Source organism: Desmodus rotundus, chromosome 3, assembly GCF_022682495.2.
Source record: "Desmodus rotundus isolate HL8 chromosome 3, HLdesRot8A.1, whole genome shotgun sequence".
In the NCBI taxonomy this organism is placed as follows: Eukaryota; Metazoa; Chordata; class Mammalia; order Chiroptera; family Phyllostomidae; genus Desmodus; species Desmodus rotundus.
The window spans coordinates 167,162,995-167,180,305 of NC_071389.1; the positions used below are offsets into that span (position 1 = coordinate 167,162,995).

A 17,311-nucleotide genomic window follows, 5' to 3' on the forward strand; every position below is an offset into this window, starting at 1 on the left:
CTAAAAGTTAATGTGCTTCATTAGTTGATATTTTATTGATCTTTACGTAGGTTTAAAATAAAAACACATTTTTTTTAAAGCACTTGCAATCTAGTTTCTGCTCCCACTATTCTGCTCAAAGCTGCTGAATCTACCGACTCTGTCTCAGGCCTCATTTCCCATGACCTGTCTCCTGCTTTGAAAATCCCCTATCAGCTAGGATCAGTTCAGACAATATGTGTTGCTGTGCTCCCTCCATGCTAATAAAAGAGTCTCTCTCATGTTTGTTTTTTGCTCTGGATTATGTGCTCTTCAAAGGCAGGCCTTATATCTGTGGAACTTTGTTTGTACCCTTGGTGCTTTCCTCAAGTACCTAGCCTAACAAATGTTTGTTGGACCTAACTGAACATAGCTGACACGGAGCATGTTTGCTGCCCATAAGGAGCACAAAGGAGAGAGAGAGAGAGAGAGAGATAGAGATTGAGAGATTGAGATTCAACTTTGGACCTATAGGTGTAAATAATGTGTTGGGTGAGCAAAAAGGAGAAAAATTGATTTGGGCTGGGGAACCAAAGAAAGCTTCAGTCATAAAAAAAAAAAGATTTCAATTGGACGTTGGAGGATATCTCAGAAGCTGGTTATTGGTGAAGAAGACTGTTGAAGGTGTAGTAAAGTGGACACTGTGAACAAATGTGAGAAGGCAGGAGAGAAACTGCAGGCATTCCATCCTGTGCTGCTGGGACAGAGAAGTGAGAGAGAGAGAGAGAGAGAGAGAGAGAGAGAGAGAGAGAGAGAGAGACTGAGAGAAGGGGCAGGAGAGGGAAGGGAAGGTGGGGTATGATGCAAGTGGGGCACAGTGTGAAATAAGGTTAGATGGGACCACAGAACACCAAGTTTTCTGAAATTGCATATCATTGTTTACTGTGTTAATGAAACTCGTGAGCGGGTAGGGGCATGGTGGCAATTTTGCTGGGACAAGGTTCACTGCAGGGCACTCTGGGCGGAAGGGACACTGTGTAAGACCAGTTCTTTGTTGTCAACTCAGAAAGGCGTGGAGTGTATTTTTTTCCTCTTTGAGCTCCATTATATTCTGTACCACATGATTTAGCCCCCAACGCTTTCCTAATTATGTCACAAATATGTGTTTTATTTTCCCAACCCAACTATTGGCTTCTTGAGGGCAGTGGACTTCGGGGGTTTGCATCCTTTCTCCTGCCGAGCACAGACAGGAATCTTATTAGCACTTTGTTCCTGTCATTGCGTCACTTAAGGAGAACAGGGACAGCAACACAAACCCAAAGGAAAACAAGCACCAGTGAGGCACATTCACGCTGTGACTTCAGAGCTCTTTGTAGTCTAGATCAGGACTGACTGTGGTATCGCTACCTCTTCATCTCGACCCACAGGGTACCTCCACCTGGAGTAGTCAGAAAGTAATCACAGAGAGTCAGGTTTTCTTCTTTCAAAAAAAAAAAAAAAAGCTTTGGGAAACACATCACTTTTCTTGGTTTCGTGACTGATGAACTGTATTCAACTGAAGCATTAAGCATTTACCAATGGATTTCTAACTAGTTCATGCAGTATCTTGATAGTTACGTTCTCGGTGTTGTGTATTGAATTGTATTTTAAACACCGTGCTAACCAAAGAAAATTCTGTTGCTTCTAATATTTCCCGTAGTTTATCCTGAGCGTCAGACTAGATTATAGGATCTCCTACATGCTGTCAATATACAAGAAGGAATTCGGGGAGAACAATGAGAACTCTGAGACGTCTGCCAATGGCTCTCCAGATACATTAATGCCATCAGGTATCGCCTTTGTCACAGTATTTACTCGTTTTTTGTTTCTCCAAGAACCTGAAAGTACATTTCACATTTTAAATCACAGTGGAAATAATCTCCACCAATGGCACGAAGGGACTGGGACAGAGTGTTGAATAACCTGCCTTGGATGGCAGGGAGAATGTTTGCTGTTACTTGGTGCTTGAACGCAGTTTCCGCTGTAATCTTCAGAACTCTGCACGGTGGGGGTGCTGCTTATTGTGCCATTTTGCAGAGTGAAAAAGCCAAGGTTGGAGAGGTTAAAGTTACTTGTTAAAGGTCGTGAAGTGTGGGGCAGGGGTTCCCTCTGAATTCTCTCTAACTCCAGGGTCGAAATCTTGTAAGCATTATGCTATTTTGGTGAAAATCCAAGGGAATTTTTTGGGGGGGCCTGGATCAAAGAACAATGTGAAATGCAGCCACGGAGAGGAAAGGTGTTTTGTAGGAAGCCCCCGTCCAACTCTTGAAATACAGACACGGCATTTCCCCATGGTATGAATGTGTGAATGTGCGTGTTGGTTTTCCTGTGTTTATGGGTGTTGTTTTTAGCTTTGCATGGTTATAAACTATTCCTGTATTTCAGTTTTTCACATTTAAAAAGTATAAGAAGAAAGCCACTTTATCTCTGAGTGTAAGACCATAACGATGAAGGAACATAAAACTTATTGTAAAAATATCGTGGCTATAGAAAGTACATTAGGAAACCTAAGAAATATTAATTACCATTATTCTGGACAGCTCAGGCAAGCTGCATCAGGCTGTAAACTATGTCCCATCAAAGCTTTAGCCAGTGAACAGAATTCTTTTGCTGCAGATCGGATTTGTATACAGATAGGAAATGCTTTTCTAACCACGGCCCCTGTGCCAACATCAGGAACCCTCCTCTGTGTATGCCAGTCAATTTGACAGGCATGATTCACTGATTTTAAGTGTTTAGTTCAAGTGGATGCTGGATCAGGTGCTCCCCTATCTGACTCGGTGCCTCACAAAAGGCAGCAGTGCCTCTGCACAAGGTTAAGCTTTCCCGAGTGAGAAGTCATTCTGGCACATGTGCAACTGTGTTGTTTTTCTGCTTCCCAGAAATGCAGAACCCCGAAGGGCTGTTTCCAGGAATGATATGGCAGAACCAGAAAGTCTTGCTGGCGGTTGCATTGACAGTAGCATAAAAATTATTGGCTCTCAGGAGCCAGAATTCTGGAAACAGGAGCTCTACATGTCAGCAAAGTGTGGGAGGGAAAGTTGGGGGCACCCCCAGAAAACCAGTTCTCTGATTTACCTGATGTCTGGCATTGGTTGTATTTGTTGACAGAGAGCTCTCTGGGGAGAATTCTTTTGCCCTTTTTATATCTTGCTCTGTTTTTTTTCTATGCCTTGGAAATGAGAAATCAATTGTGTATTTATCATTTAAACATATTATCTTAATCAGTATATCTTTAGAGTGTTAGTGGTGGGGGTGGGTGAGGAATCATGGTGGGTTCATGTAAACATAATTGGGCACTGGGTCCCAGGAGATGGTGTGGAATCTGAGAAGTAAGCTTAGGTAAACAGACCGTGTCACTGTGAATTACTATATAGTCACAAGGTTCATTATAGGTATGTTTTGATTCTTTCAAAAACATTATCCTTTCATGCCATCACCCGTTTAAATTATATGTGTGTGTACGTGTGTGTGTGTGTGTGTGTGTGGTTGATGTACTCTCTACACACATACAGATGAGGCGGCTTCCTAAATGGTCCTTTCTGACCTTTTACATACATCTTCTAAAAATTTTTAATTATTTATTTATTTTTGCCATTACCATTTAACTCTCTTATGCTCCCCACTCGCAGCAATCACTGCACTTAAGTATATCTTTGACTATAGCAATATATATTTTAAAATATAAAATTCAATTTAAAAATTGATATCAAAGATGAAACTATATATTGTGACTTAATTTTTAATCTTCACCCAAGGACATGCTTATTGATTTTAGAGAGAGGGGAAGGGAAGGAGAGAGGGAGGGAGAGAAATGCTAATGAGAGAGAGAAGCATCAATCACTTGCCTCTCGCATGTGCCCTGACTGGGGACCAAACCTGCAACCCAGGCACATGCCCTGCCCAGGAATTGAACTGGTTACCTTTCTGTTTACAAGATGACTCTCCAACCAACTGAGCCACACTGGCCAGGGGTATTGTGACTTTTAAAACTCTTAATTGACTTTTTGTGGCATGAAGGAATCAAGACAATTTTTAGGTATATAAATATACATATTGTGACTGAATTACAGTAAGGTAAATAAGAGATTTTACCATTTGTCTTTGCAGCTATTGTTCCTGATATAGATGAAATTGCAGCTCAGGCAGAGACTATGTTTGCTGGAAGGTAAAGTAACATTTCTGTTTCTTTATTTTGTGAATAAAATTTTACTCAGAATTTTACCGATAATTTGTTATTGTTTACCTCCTATGTCTATTTAATTTCAAGTCCTAAATTTTGCCAGACATGAAGCTGCTAATTTACAATAGAAGAGAAAGCAAAACATTTTCTTTAGGTCAGGTAAAAAAGAAAGGCCAAGAGAACGGAGATCAGTGTATCGAACTTTTCCCTGAATTCTTTTTCTTTTATCAAATAATAACAGCACACCAATGACCTTCAGCTCCCCTGGTACAGATATTGCTGCATCTCACAAAACATTACTTCCCTAAATCTGAGGAATTTGAGGCAAGGAAGTCACTTCTTTCACTGTCATCATTAACTTTATACATGAGAAATAAAGATATTCTGTGCCGATTGTGAATATCCGTGATTAGAGAAAATGAAACTCCTGTGGCATGACCGTGCTCCTTTGCGATCAGGAGCCCTGCCGTGTATTGTTTTTTTAAAAACTTGTTTCCTTCTTTTTCAGAAATGAAATTAGTAGCAGTCAAAAAGAAAAGTAAAAAAAATAAAATGTCTAAGTGACAAATTATTGAGTTTCTAGCATTCATTTTTATTACCAATTCGCCATGAGAACCTAAAGAATTTATATACTAAGCCTTTTGTTGCATTTTCTTTGGTTAGGAAGACAAACAAGAATGAAGGATCAAGGGAATCAAAAAGGATTTTTATCTCTAGACGTTTGGTTTAGCTTTTTTAAATATTGTTTTGCTAGTTTCTGTTGTTACCGTGCGTTGTCCAATTCAAGTGTTTCATTATCCCCGAGCAGGGAGAATAAACCAGTGTCTGATATTCACCTTCCAATGAGTGGACTTTCTGTCCAGTGGAACCTTGCTCAGAGTCCAAATGAATGAAGCGCACAAAGCCGCTCCAATGGCGGTGGCCTGCGGGTGCGTGTGCTCTAGGGGAAGTCAGCCCTTGGTGCACGTCTGTCCAAGTGTGTCTTTCCAACACACACTGTCGGGTTGACTCAGATTCCCATCTTTTTCTCTGTGCCGCGTTGACCAACTCATTCCCGTGTGCCCAGCAAACAGCACCAGCGCTGCAAACCCACGTGCTGCAGACCCCTCTGCCTTGGTCACACTGGGCCTGTTGGCCTGCTTTCATGGACAAACAAGCTTTCCTTTGTGCTTTGTTTCCTTATCAGTTACATGAAAGAAGAAAAAGAGTACAAGTGTCTTCCTCTTTGCTTTCCAGTTTGGGGAAAGAAGTGATATGACTCAGAGTGTATACATGGTTTTAACTACTTTTGAGCAGGCTTGATATAAACATAGGTTATTTAAGAATGATTTTTGGTTTTATAGAAAGGAAAAAAATCCAGTTCAACTTGATGATGAAGGAGGCAGGACGTTTTTACGGGTCCTCATTCATCTGATCATGCACGACTACCCTCCTTTGCTGTCCGGAGCTCTGCAGCTTCTGTTCAAGCACTTCAGCCAGAGGGCGGAGGTTCTACAGGCATTCAAGCAGGTGAGACTGAGCACCCTCGGGGGTTCCAGAGCAGAAGCTCTGGAAGTGTTGATGATAACATCCAGCCCGACTTCATGGCTTCACTGTCAATGAGACTGTGCAGCTGTTCCTGGGGACACTTTTTTTGTTTTTAAAGATGGATATGGCCTTGTCATAGACCAAGACATGATCTATTTTCAAAAGAGTTCCCACAAGTGATTTTCAGTTAATATCTTTAATGTAATTGGCAGGCACTAAGATTTAGGAAGGCACTGGGGGATAATACTGTATGAGGAATTTTGTTGCCACAGCTACTATTTTGACCTCAGATTTACTGATAAATTTGGGTAGGACAAGCAGTAGCACTGAAATAAAATGTTATATGCTTGAAAAATGTTGACATCCAAAAGAAAGGAATTGTTATGAATCTAATCTTTTCTTTGTTACTTTTGAATGACTTCAATCTTGAGACTTAATGAATAATAAATACCTAAGTGTTTACATGTGTTTCACTAATATTTTATTTATTAGAGCATTGGTCTTCAATAGGAAGCTTTAAAAGAGTGTTTAAAAATGAAATAAGAGTAATTATATAAATTGATATAATTGCACATATATTTGTATGTCATACAATACATATAAATTATGATAAAGTTGATAAGAGGTTTATACTGTGTCAGTATTTTCTTCCACTTATTTTTTATGTTTCTACTTCTTTTAAAACAGGTAGAGAGAGTCTCAGAAAAATTAACTTTAACAATGAAATTAGAATTACGGTACCTTTTATTTTAAATTACTCTTTAGCACTTTGAAAAGCTTTGTGAGGGCTCATTCCTTTTACATATGTAATTCTTAATAACATGTGAATATATTGGATAGAATTTATAGATATTTCCAGGTAAGTTTTCATGGTCAATATACATTTAAAATATCCATAAAATTCTAGAAATATTCATCTTCAACTGAGAAATTGAAAGACTTGGAATTTTAGACATAAATGGAATAGAAATAAAGTCATCAAGTAAATTAAGGGTTGAAATTCTCCTGTTTCCAGGTGCAATTGCTGGTGTCCAATCAAGATGTAGACAACTACAAGCAAATAAAGGCAGACCTAGACCAGCTTCGACTGACCGTGGAAAAATCCGAGTTATGGGTTGAGAAGAGCAGCAGCTATGAGAATGGAGAAATGGGTGAAAATCAAGTGAAAGGTGGTGAAGAGCCAATTGAGGTTTGTTTTCAATATCTATTTTGAAATAATTCAAATAATATATTTTAAATCGTATGCACAATCAAAATTGTATATAAAGAAAAAAGTTTTTTAATAAAGAGCATAGAATTTTTCATTTGCCAAGTCAATTAACTATACACCTGCAATTTGAGTAATTCCCATCAATTGCTACCACATCTTACCTTATTTTCCTACTTTTTCACTCTTTTTCTTTGCCACTATAAATCGTATAATCCAGGAATCAGGGCAATAGGAGGGAGTGAGATGGAGAAAAAGGTATGGGTCCTACACCTAGACCTAAGAAAAGAGATGAATTTTTATTGTCACCATTTACTGTGGCTATTTATTGCAGCTTGTAAATCATTCCTTCCATTACTGCATATCCTTATATGAGATGTAAAAATATCTAAATGGAAGGACCGATGGTTGCTTTATTGTTAACGTGAAAATACCAAAAACCTGTGTTTGATCTAAAGAGTAGTAATGTGATGATCATAGACCTTCTGCTGTAGTAGTTTTAGTTTTCAGTGGGTTAATCAGTTGCTGTTTGCACATTTCACTAAATACTAAATAACCATTAGAATTTTTTAAGCAGCATTTTAATGGTAATACTTAGATAAGCAGACCAGTGCCAATGTCATAATTGATAATACAGTTTGTTAAAATGTCTAGAGTTTCAGTTGTCTTTTAATCTGCAGAAATGTAAACCATTTAGAGGGGTTTAACTACCTCCTGCTTTTCAGTTCGTTGGGTTACCCAGAGCATTTGGTAGCGAAGAGTAACGGCAGACTAGGAGATAGAGTCACCAAAATGCTGACACGTCCAAAGGGCCGTTCCACTGGTGGTGGCTTCCTGCTTCCCACAGAATTTTTGCCTCCATCTTTTAGGAACTTTTTCGGTGATTTCATAATGCTTTTGTTGTTGTTGACATAGAGTTCTTCCACGGCCTATTTGGGAAAATTTGACATTCATTTAGTAGTTTATTTAGTACTTCCTATATGCCAGTGGTTTTCAACCGTTGTGCTGTCAGAATTTTTAAAACATGTGACACCTGACTATTTAGTGAGGGGCACTGACCCTTAGATTGTCACATTAAAAAATGACAACAGCCAACACAACAATGGCTGTCTAGTGTGAATGAATCAAAATTATATCTTTTTTTTGTCAGATCGGCAAAAAATGTATTTTTTGGTGTGCTATAGAATTTTAGTAATTAGTTTATGTGTGCCATGAGATGAAAAAAGGCTGAAAATCACCGCTATATCCCAAGTCTTATAGCAGACATTTTTATACATGTTATCTCTTTTTAAATGTTACAACAAACCTTGGAGATCGTTATAGAGATTGTAAGTTTAAGGATGAATCAACTGAAACCCAAGGATTCCCTCGCTGTCACACAGCTCTGTATGACTCAACTGAGATTTTCAGCTCAGGTCTTTTGTTAAATTCCAGACTCTTTAGTGTAAGATTGCACTTTATGTCATAAATTTAAAATTTCTATTTTGGGTCGGTGCTATATATTTTTGTAATCACATATGTTAAGTTTTCAAATTTATTGGTATAAATTTGTTCACATTCTTTTAGTATCTTCTATATCTGTAGCTTTATACTCCTTTTTCATTCTTGATATTGTTTATTTTGTCTCCTTTATTTTCTGTAGTTCTATATTACCACAGTTGTACCCACTTTATTTATCCTTTTTCAAGAATGTGCTGTTGGGTTTGTTGCGCTTTTGGATTTGTTCCCTATTTTACTATATTTATTCTACTATTCTCTAAGCTTTCCTGTTGGCATACTTTTCAGACTTTAAAAAGTTTAATGGTATATTTTTCTTTTAGGGAGCTGCATTCCACAAATTTTGACAAGTGGTATTTTTATTACCGTTTGGTATTAGATATTTAAACATTTTCATTATGATTTCTTCTTTGGCTCAGAACTACTTGGAAGTGAGTTTTAATATTTCCAAATGTATATGCAATTTTTTTGTTATTGAATTATTATTTTTTTAAAATTACTTTATTGTTGTTCAATTACAGTTGTCTGCCTTTACCCCTGCCTCCACTCCCCTCCTACCAACCCCAGCCATCCTCACCTCCCTCCCTTGCTTCCACCCCTCTTTGGCTTTGTTCGTGTGTCCTTTATACTTGTTCCTAAAAACCCTTCCTCCCATCCCCCCTTTAGCCCCTCCCACCTCCCCTTTAGCCCCTCCCACCTCCCCTCTGGTTACTGTCAGATTGTTCTTAATTTTAATGTCTCTGGTTATATTTTGCTTGCTTGTTTGTTTTGTTGATTAGGTTCCAGTTAAAGGTGAGATCATATGGTATTTTTCTTTCACCACCTGGCTTATTTCACTTAGCATAATGCTCTCCAGTTCCATCCATGTTATTGAATTCTTAATTAATTAATTGTGGCAAGAGAATGGAGTTATGATGATAATCAGTTTTACAAAAATATTTTGAGACTAGCATTTTGGCCCTTTTACCATCAAGTTTTACAAATGTTCCATGTAGCCTTGAGGAGAATGGGGAAGAGTGTAGGATTCCTTATATATGACTAGCAAATCAAGCTTATTAATTGTGTTTAAATCATCTATTTACTACTATTTTTGTTTTCTTGACTTCAACTATTGAGAGAGACTTACTGACATTTCCCACTACAATGTTAGGTTTATCGTTTTCCCCCTGAAGTTCTATTAATTTTTACTTTATGTGTTTTAAGTCTCTTTTATTAGATGTTATAAACTTAACATTGTTTTTTACTAGGAACAAAATACTTTTATTAGTTGAGAGTTCTTTTCCTTCACTTCTGATTATAGTATTCCAGGTCTTCTGGCTTCTTGCTTCTGTTGAGTTGTTTGCTGTCTGTAGAACACTGTCTTGCTTTAATTCTGAAACACTAATTAAATGTATGCTAAACTTTGTTATTGCCTCCAGCTCTGTTAGTTTCCTTTTTATATTTTCCATACATGGGACTTTGTGCTGAATCTGAAAAATGTCTTTAGATCCACCCAGTCTCTTTAGGTACATCTTTCTTACTGGCGATTTACTCCTCCTGTTGACTTTTAAGTTTCAGCCATTGTACTTTTTCAGACATGAAATTAGATTTTTTCAAATATATTTGGTCACTTTTGATTATCTTTTGTTCCTTGCTATTTTTGCAATTACGTATGACTATTTTATAGCTCATATGTAATAATTCCAGGATCTAAATTACTTGGGAGTTTCTTATGATTCTCACTCATGTTGCTTGTTTTGTTATATTTTTGCTCATCTTTGATTATGAGTTCATATACTTTTTATAATAGACTTTAGTAGAGCACTTTCATATTTAGAGAACAAATTGTATAGAAAATACCGAACTTTCCCATATGTTAACTCTTCTCCCCACTTCCCTGGTTATTAACATCTTACATTAATGTGGTGCATTTGTTACAATTGATGAACCAATATTGATACATTATTATTAATTAAATTCCATAGTTTGCTTTAGATTCACTCTTTGTGTTGTATAGTTCTGTGGGTTGTGAGAAATACATGTCACATATCCATCATTATAATGTCATGCAGAATAATTTGTCTTGAAAGGGCTCTCTCTTTCACCTGTTTGTCCCTTCCTCATGGACTCTTGAGCCTTTGCAGCCACAAATCGTTTTACTCTCTTTGTAGCTATGCCTTCTCCGGAATGTCATATAGTTGGAATTATATAGTATATAGCATTTTGCAAATGGCCTTTTTCATGTAGCAATATACAAGGTCTGTCCAGAAGGTATCCAGCCATGAAATATGAGAAATAGAGACATTTATTGAAGAAGATACAAGATACAAGCTACAAGGAACATTGTACACAGGACAATGAGGCCTCAGTCCCTTTTAAAGTAGGCACCTTGAGCCTCGTACAGTTCTCCCAATCGCCGTCAGCTGCTCCATCGTACTTTCCTGAATTTCATTGATGGTCTGAAATCTCTTCCCTTTCAAAGGTGATTTTTGTTTTGGGAAAAGCCAGAAGTCACAGAGCACCAAATCTGGGCTGTAGGGGGCTGAGTCACCTGGGTGATTTGGCGTTTTGCAAAGAAACTCTGCACAAGACATGATGCATTAGCAGGCACATTGTTGTGATGAAACTGCCAATCACCAGTTGCCCATAGCTGTTGCCTTCTGAATCATCTGAATAGTTTCCCTGGAGGAATGTTCAAACTTAATGAAAAATTTGATGCAGATTTGTTGCTCTACTCAATTGTTTTGAATGTGACGGCCACACAGTACACATGCTCACTCAATGACATCTACTGCCCCCACTGACTAGTACAGTGAAGTCCACTTATTCATTCACACATGAGCATTCCAGTTCACTCTCCTTGGCTGCCAGGTTACATCAATGTCACTCAAACTGTTTTCATTATATTAACAACGGTTGGACTTTTTCCGGACAGACCTTTTATATTTGAGGTTCTTCCATGTTCTTTTATAACTTGCTAGCTCATTTATTTTTAATCACTGAAAATACTCCATTGTCTCAATGTTGTGCAGTTGGTTTATCCATTTACCTGTTGAAGGACATCTTGATTACTTCAAACGTTGGGCCATTATGAGTAAAGTAGCTCTGAACATTTGAATTTAGACATTGAGCGTCTTTCTGTTTGATTTTAGACCTGGAGGTTGAAGTCTGGCTTGTTTTCCCTTTCAGAGTATTTGTGATGGGCTGTGGATGTGGTCAGGGGGTGCTGATAGCCTGAGATCACAGCAGAGGCAGGAGTCTCTGGCTGAGCTCCTCGAATTTGACACTTGCTGAGAGTGGCCTTAGTCTCTGTGTTGCACAGCTGATGGTACAGACGTTTGCCTTCAGGGGAACTCATCGTGTTGCCTTGATTCTCAGGCTTCTCTGATCTGGCTTCCGGTTACATTTTTTCCTTTGTAGATGGAGGCTGTGGTCTTTCAGGGTCATTCTTTATTTTCTGTTAACCCAGAAATGTATAGTATAGGTTCTATATCAAGGATCTAGCTGTTTTGTAAAAAAAGGCCATTAGCAGTTTTAAGTTCACTATTCTTGCAGAAGCCCCTGGGAATGTGTTTACTTAGATACTTAGTAATTTAAAAATATTTTTTGTGAATTTAGATTCTTTGGAACTTTATATGTGGAATGCCTCTGAGGCTTATGTGTAATCCACAGAACATTTCATTTGTCTCTGTAAGGCATTTTGAAATAAGGCATTTTTTAACCACATTAAACACATGTTTTGGCTTGGGAGTTTTAGAGTCCCTTTGTAAGTGGGAATTCTAGCCCCCATCTTGAGTAAAAGTGGGCTCGTTTTTATTTATGGGAGCTCCGGAGAGTTTTCTCCTCCATCCCTTTTTTGGGGCTTCTACCAAGCCAAGCCCAGGGCAGGTCCCTTTGCTCTTCTGTGGGCCTCGTCTTTGCCTGGTTTAGCACTGTGGGTGCCTCCTTCAGGTTCTAAGGCAGGGTCTCTGATCAGACCTTCCTTCTTGCTGGGGAGCAGACTTTGCTCCTTCTCCCTGCTGTGTGTGTGCAGGAGACATTAAAACCCGGTGTCCAGATTGTCTGAGGCACAGACTGAGGCCCTCAAGGCCAACAATAAATCCAGTGTTTGATAACTGCTTAGAAATTCCAATGTTTTTTGATGCAGCTCCTTAAAAGAAAAATATAGCATTAAAATTTATTAAAGTCTGAAAAGTATGCCAACATTTTTTTTTGGCCTCCAAGCGCTTCTTCCTCTTAACTAAAAAGAGATATTTTAAATATTCTATCTATCACTTTTAGATGTGCACTCAGAGAGGTTCCTCTGCACTTGTACTTCATCATATTCTGCACTTGACAGTTCTCAACAGGGGGAAACCCTTTTATTTTGAGCCTGTGTGTGTATCCTTGTAACATCCGTTTGCCAGCGCCCGGTTTGAAGCAGCGTCTCCCCTGTCTGACCCTCCCGTGATGGTGATGCCATGGTCCTCCAGAGCAGAAGCCTTCATTTCAACATGCTGCTTCAAGTGTTACTTCAGTCTGTTCACCGTCACGCTGACTTGCCTCTGTATAGACATCTGAATTCTCATTTCCCTTCCGAAAGTTTGATTATCTAGAATCAAATCTAACATCCAAGATATGGCTCTTGGTGACAAAGAGTGAACATGTACAATGGACGTCCTTAAAACAGCATGACGCGGAGTCTGATTCGATACTGAATTGTGTAGTGGCGCGTGGGCCTGACTGCTTGGACAGGGCCTCAGTATATTGAAGGGTTGGGAGGATTTAGTTAGCTAATGTATTCAAGAATACTAACAAGAGAAGCAGAGTTCAACAAGAATAAGTGATTTGTAGTTGACGTAGCTGGAATTTGGGAGCCTTTGAAGATTCTTGGATAGGGATGTAAGTATATTACCTGGCAAACTTAGTCTGGCAGAATCCAGAATGGTTCAGCAGAACAAGAGACTAGAGGTGGGGACCAATTAGGAGCCTCTTCGCCAAATTCAGGTGTGAGGTTATGGAAGCATGTTCTAGGGAGGAGGCTGTAGAAATGTATATAAGTGGGTGGATTGAGAAGCCAGGAGAATAGTTCATTTTAATAGATTAATATATGGAGACAAAAGTGAGAAACTACAGTGTTACTAACTTGTACACAGCCAAATAATCTATATTATGCAATGAACCAACTGCCAAAGGCAGTGACAATGTATTGTAAACAGGAGGAAATGTGTCACAATGTAGCAGGCAGCCTGCACTCTAGCGCGCCAATGGCGATAATCATCCTTTGTTCAGTAAATCTTTACAAAGGCTCTGAACATAGGATGATTGGCATTGTTTTAGAACAGCTCATAATGGTCTAACTTTGTTCCTGCTTAGATATCAGAAGACCAGATAGCATTAACGTGATTCTTCATTTTAGTAATAAAAATGTTTCTAATAACATAAAAGAGCTTTATTCCCCTTAGTGGTTAAATTCTGCTTACACTGGGCAATAAATGTGAATTTACTGTCCGTTTACTAACAAATCTTAGCTTATGATCCAATATTTTCCCATTACTGTAGTTGATGTCTTATAAATAGAGAAGGTGATGGGATGGATTTGGTCATCTAATAAGCCCATTGCATCCCTAGCACCTGTAGCTTTATTACCTATTGTATGTTATGATACTTCCCTTTATTAAACTTATCTTCTAGGACATTAGAGACTACACCATCACTGCCGAAAGCTAAAAGGCTAGAATATAAAGAGTTGGCACTATCAGTGGCATTACTAATTCATCCCATTCAAATACATGTCCCCTTCTAAATATAGGAAGGAGGGATTAACTTAGGAAACTGAATCCGAGTGGGTTAAATCAGGCTTGCCCCTTTATATTCACCCACCTCTTTATATAGAGTGGAGAAGCAGGTCACTCAGGCATCACAGTGCTTTTAAGAGAAGTGCCCACTCATGTTATTTATTTTGCTGGTTAATTTTTCTTCACAGGGATCATGTGTCTATATTGGTATATCTGTGTTTATCTTCCAGGTATAAACCTTTGTGTGGCTGCCTGCTTCCTTTAAAAACAACTTTCACTCATCTAAGTCTGATGTTTAAACCATCTATTTTTTACTTCAAAGACTATATTTTCATTTTCAGTGTTTCTAATTGATTCTTTGTCATATCTATGCATTCTGGATTTATATCTGCTGGTTCTTACTCTGTAGTTTTTGTTCTTTTAATGGATGTGTGACATAAGGGATAGAATTAACTGAAAAATGTTCCCTCTGGGATGTCTGCACCACATGCTGGCCAGGCTGTTTTCCTGAGTGTGGTGGGGTGTAGATGGGGGGCAGCTGTCTTCTCTTGTAAGAGCTGTACCCTAATTTGGGTTCTCAAGGGACCTGTGGCTTCTGCTCCTCAGGAGGAGCAGTCCAATTTCTATGGGTCCCTTAAGTTGGAGTCCCTGATCAATTCCCATCAACAAAAGGCACTAAATCCAGACAGCCTCATGCTACAAATTTGTATATGTCTTGATTGGTTAATCTCAAATTTGCCCTGGAAGAAGTTTCTAGAGGTGGGAGTGGTTCCTCGGAAATCTAGACCCATACCCTTTTTCAGCAGTGCTGAGCACCTTTTTGCGGGATGAGGGAAAGGGGGCCACATACCTTCTCTTCCCTTGCTCATGCTCGGCTTATAGTTTCCCCTCTCCCCATAAAGCCGTCCCTTATCCGTGCTGAGTGATGATGCTGCGGTGTCATCTTGAGTAGGTGGCAACCACAGGGGGTCCACCTGGGGCCAGAGAGTATTTCTCACTTTATAATTATTTTAAACAGCTTTACATTTAAAAATCCTTTCAGAAGCATTCTTGATTGTTTGCATTTCACTGGGAATGATACAATCTCATCATTGAGTGTTTTGCATTGTTTTTCTTACACATTAACTTTCCTCGCAGGCATTGGAATCTTAGTTTGTAGATTTATCTCAGTGAGAGAATGAATTGAATTCCTTTCTTCCTTCTCTCCCTCCCTCTCCCTCCTTCCTTCCATTGCGTTTTCTCTATTTCTCTCTAGGCACATCTTCCTTGACTGATGTTTCTTCTATTACCTCCTCTTCCCATTACTCTTTAAAAGCAAAAACTGGTTTCCATTCTTTGCCTACCACATCTGATCTTTTTTCTTTGATGAAGCAAGCAGGCAAGGAGGCAGGTCCCTCTGAAGGATATCTTGAAAGAAAATTGTGCTTTCCCAAGTGTTAGTACTTTGATTCTGCACAGCAGGAAAATAGTTCAATATAAACTTTGTTTCTTTGGCAAAACTTGTGATTGACTGACTCCTGATGAAAGGAGCTGGCAGACTGTCTAACCTTCATGACTTGGCACCAAAAAGATCACGCTTTCAGACAGTCTTCCTACATGATCTGACCTGTGAGGGATGTCCTGGTAATTGCATGAAGAACTTTTATCCATTAATTTGGGGGAGAGATTTCCTTTCATGGTTTTTTTTTTTGAAAGATGTTATTTATTTATTTTTAGACAAAGGGGAAGGAAGAGAGAAACAGAGGGAGAGAAACATCAATGTGTGGTTGCCTCTCACATGCCCCGCACTGGGGACCTGGCCTGCAACCCAGACATGTGCCCTGACTGGGAATCGAACTGATGACCCCCTGGTTTGCAGGCCAGCACTCAATCCACTGAGCCACACCGGCCAGGGGCTTTTCATGGGTTTTATTTTCTTGTCTCTATTTTCTATTTTGTGCCCCAGACCTCATCATATATTTATTTTACTTGTTTATATAACATTATATGTTCCTATCATTTATGTCAGAGCTAATGCTGCTGAAGTGATTGCTAAAGATGAGTATCACTTAGCAAGTCCTTCACAAGGCATAGACCTGAAAACTAAGTTTTGGTTTTGAGCCACACGTTCCTTTACACATCCTCATTCTATTTGGTTGTGATGCAAATTCGTGTATGTGAAGCTTTTATCTCCTGAGTTTGACTCTTTGAATTACTTCCGCTCTAAGAATCTTTTCCCCTCTTGTGTTCCCTTCTGGCCTACATTTAAATTAATGATGTTTTAGCATAAAATTATTTCCCTTTATGTTATAAAGAACAGTTACTATTTTCACTTCGCCATTTGTTCTCAATTTAAGTTGTTAACGAGGATTAAAGTTCCTACGTTGGTTCTTTTCCTCAGCAAGTGGCTTACAAGGAAACTGTGGAAGTTGATTCTTTTAAATCAGAACATATACTCGTGTGTGTCATGTGACTAGGCATCAACACTTCTGGACCGTTATCTTGCTAAAGAGTGGGTCTAAAAAAGATGCTGCTTCCTCCCTCGCCGATTCCCTGCACTTCACCCCTCCTCGCAGCTGCATGGGGGTGCACTGCAGCGTGACTGTGACTGGGGAAGCTTCTTTCCCAACACATCAGGTACCAGACGGCGTCTAGACGGAGCTCCATCCCGCTAGGTCACTCCGCTGACTAAAGGGCCGCCTGTCCTTTCTACATTTTATGTAATAGTGGCAAGGATTATGTAAAAGCATATTCTATATTATACTATATAAATATTATTAAAAGTATTATATAAAAAGTATTATACATTGCTGATTATAATGGGTGTCTGTTGCATTCTTACGAAAACAGCTATTCATTTACATTGAAAATACCTATCATTGGTGTATTGCCTATTTCCCCCAATATCTCTCCCAGTAAGGAGAGTGCACTCGACTGAGTACACATCCTTTTTTGTTGCTATCCTTATCAGACATACAGATAGCCAAGGCTTTTGGGGTGTTTTCTAGGACATTAGATTAATCATTATCAAATACTAACTCACATGACATCAAATGAGTCAAAAATAGCAATATTGTATTTGTCTTGGGACAAAGGGAAAGGAAAATAGGTTTGCCGTAAGGTTAGGGCTATGCATTTACCCTCTGGGAAGAAAGGGATTTGGGC

At 38.9% G+C, this 17,311-nt stretch overlaps 1 protein-coding gene across 1 annotated transcript in view; it reads left to right on the forward strand.

Annotated features, from left to right (window-relative positions):
* ITPR2 (inositol 1,4,5-trisphosphate receptor type 2) overlaps positions 1-17,311 on the forward strand; it is a 431,766-nt gene that overhangs the window by 168,856 nt on the left and 245,599 nt on the right. Inside the window, exons 23-26 of the mRNA XM_053921707.2 lie at positions 1,658-1,787; positions 4,108-4,165; positions 5,524-5,689; positions 6,723-6,896. Coding sequence (XP_053777682.1) covers positions 1,658-1,787; positions 4,108-4,165; positions 5,524-5,689; positions 6,723-6,896 — 528 coding nt within the window. The remainder of the gene's footprint in view (positions 1-1,657; positions 1,788-4,107; positions 4,166-5,523; positions 5,690-6,722; positions 6,897-17,311) is intronic.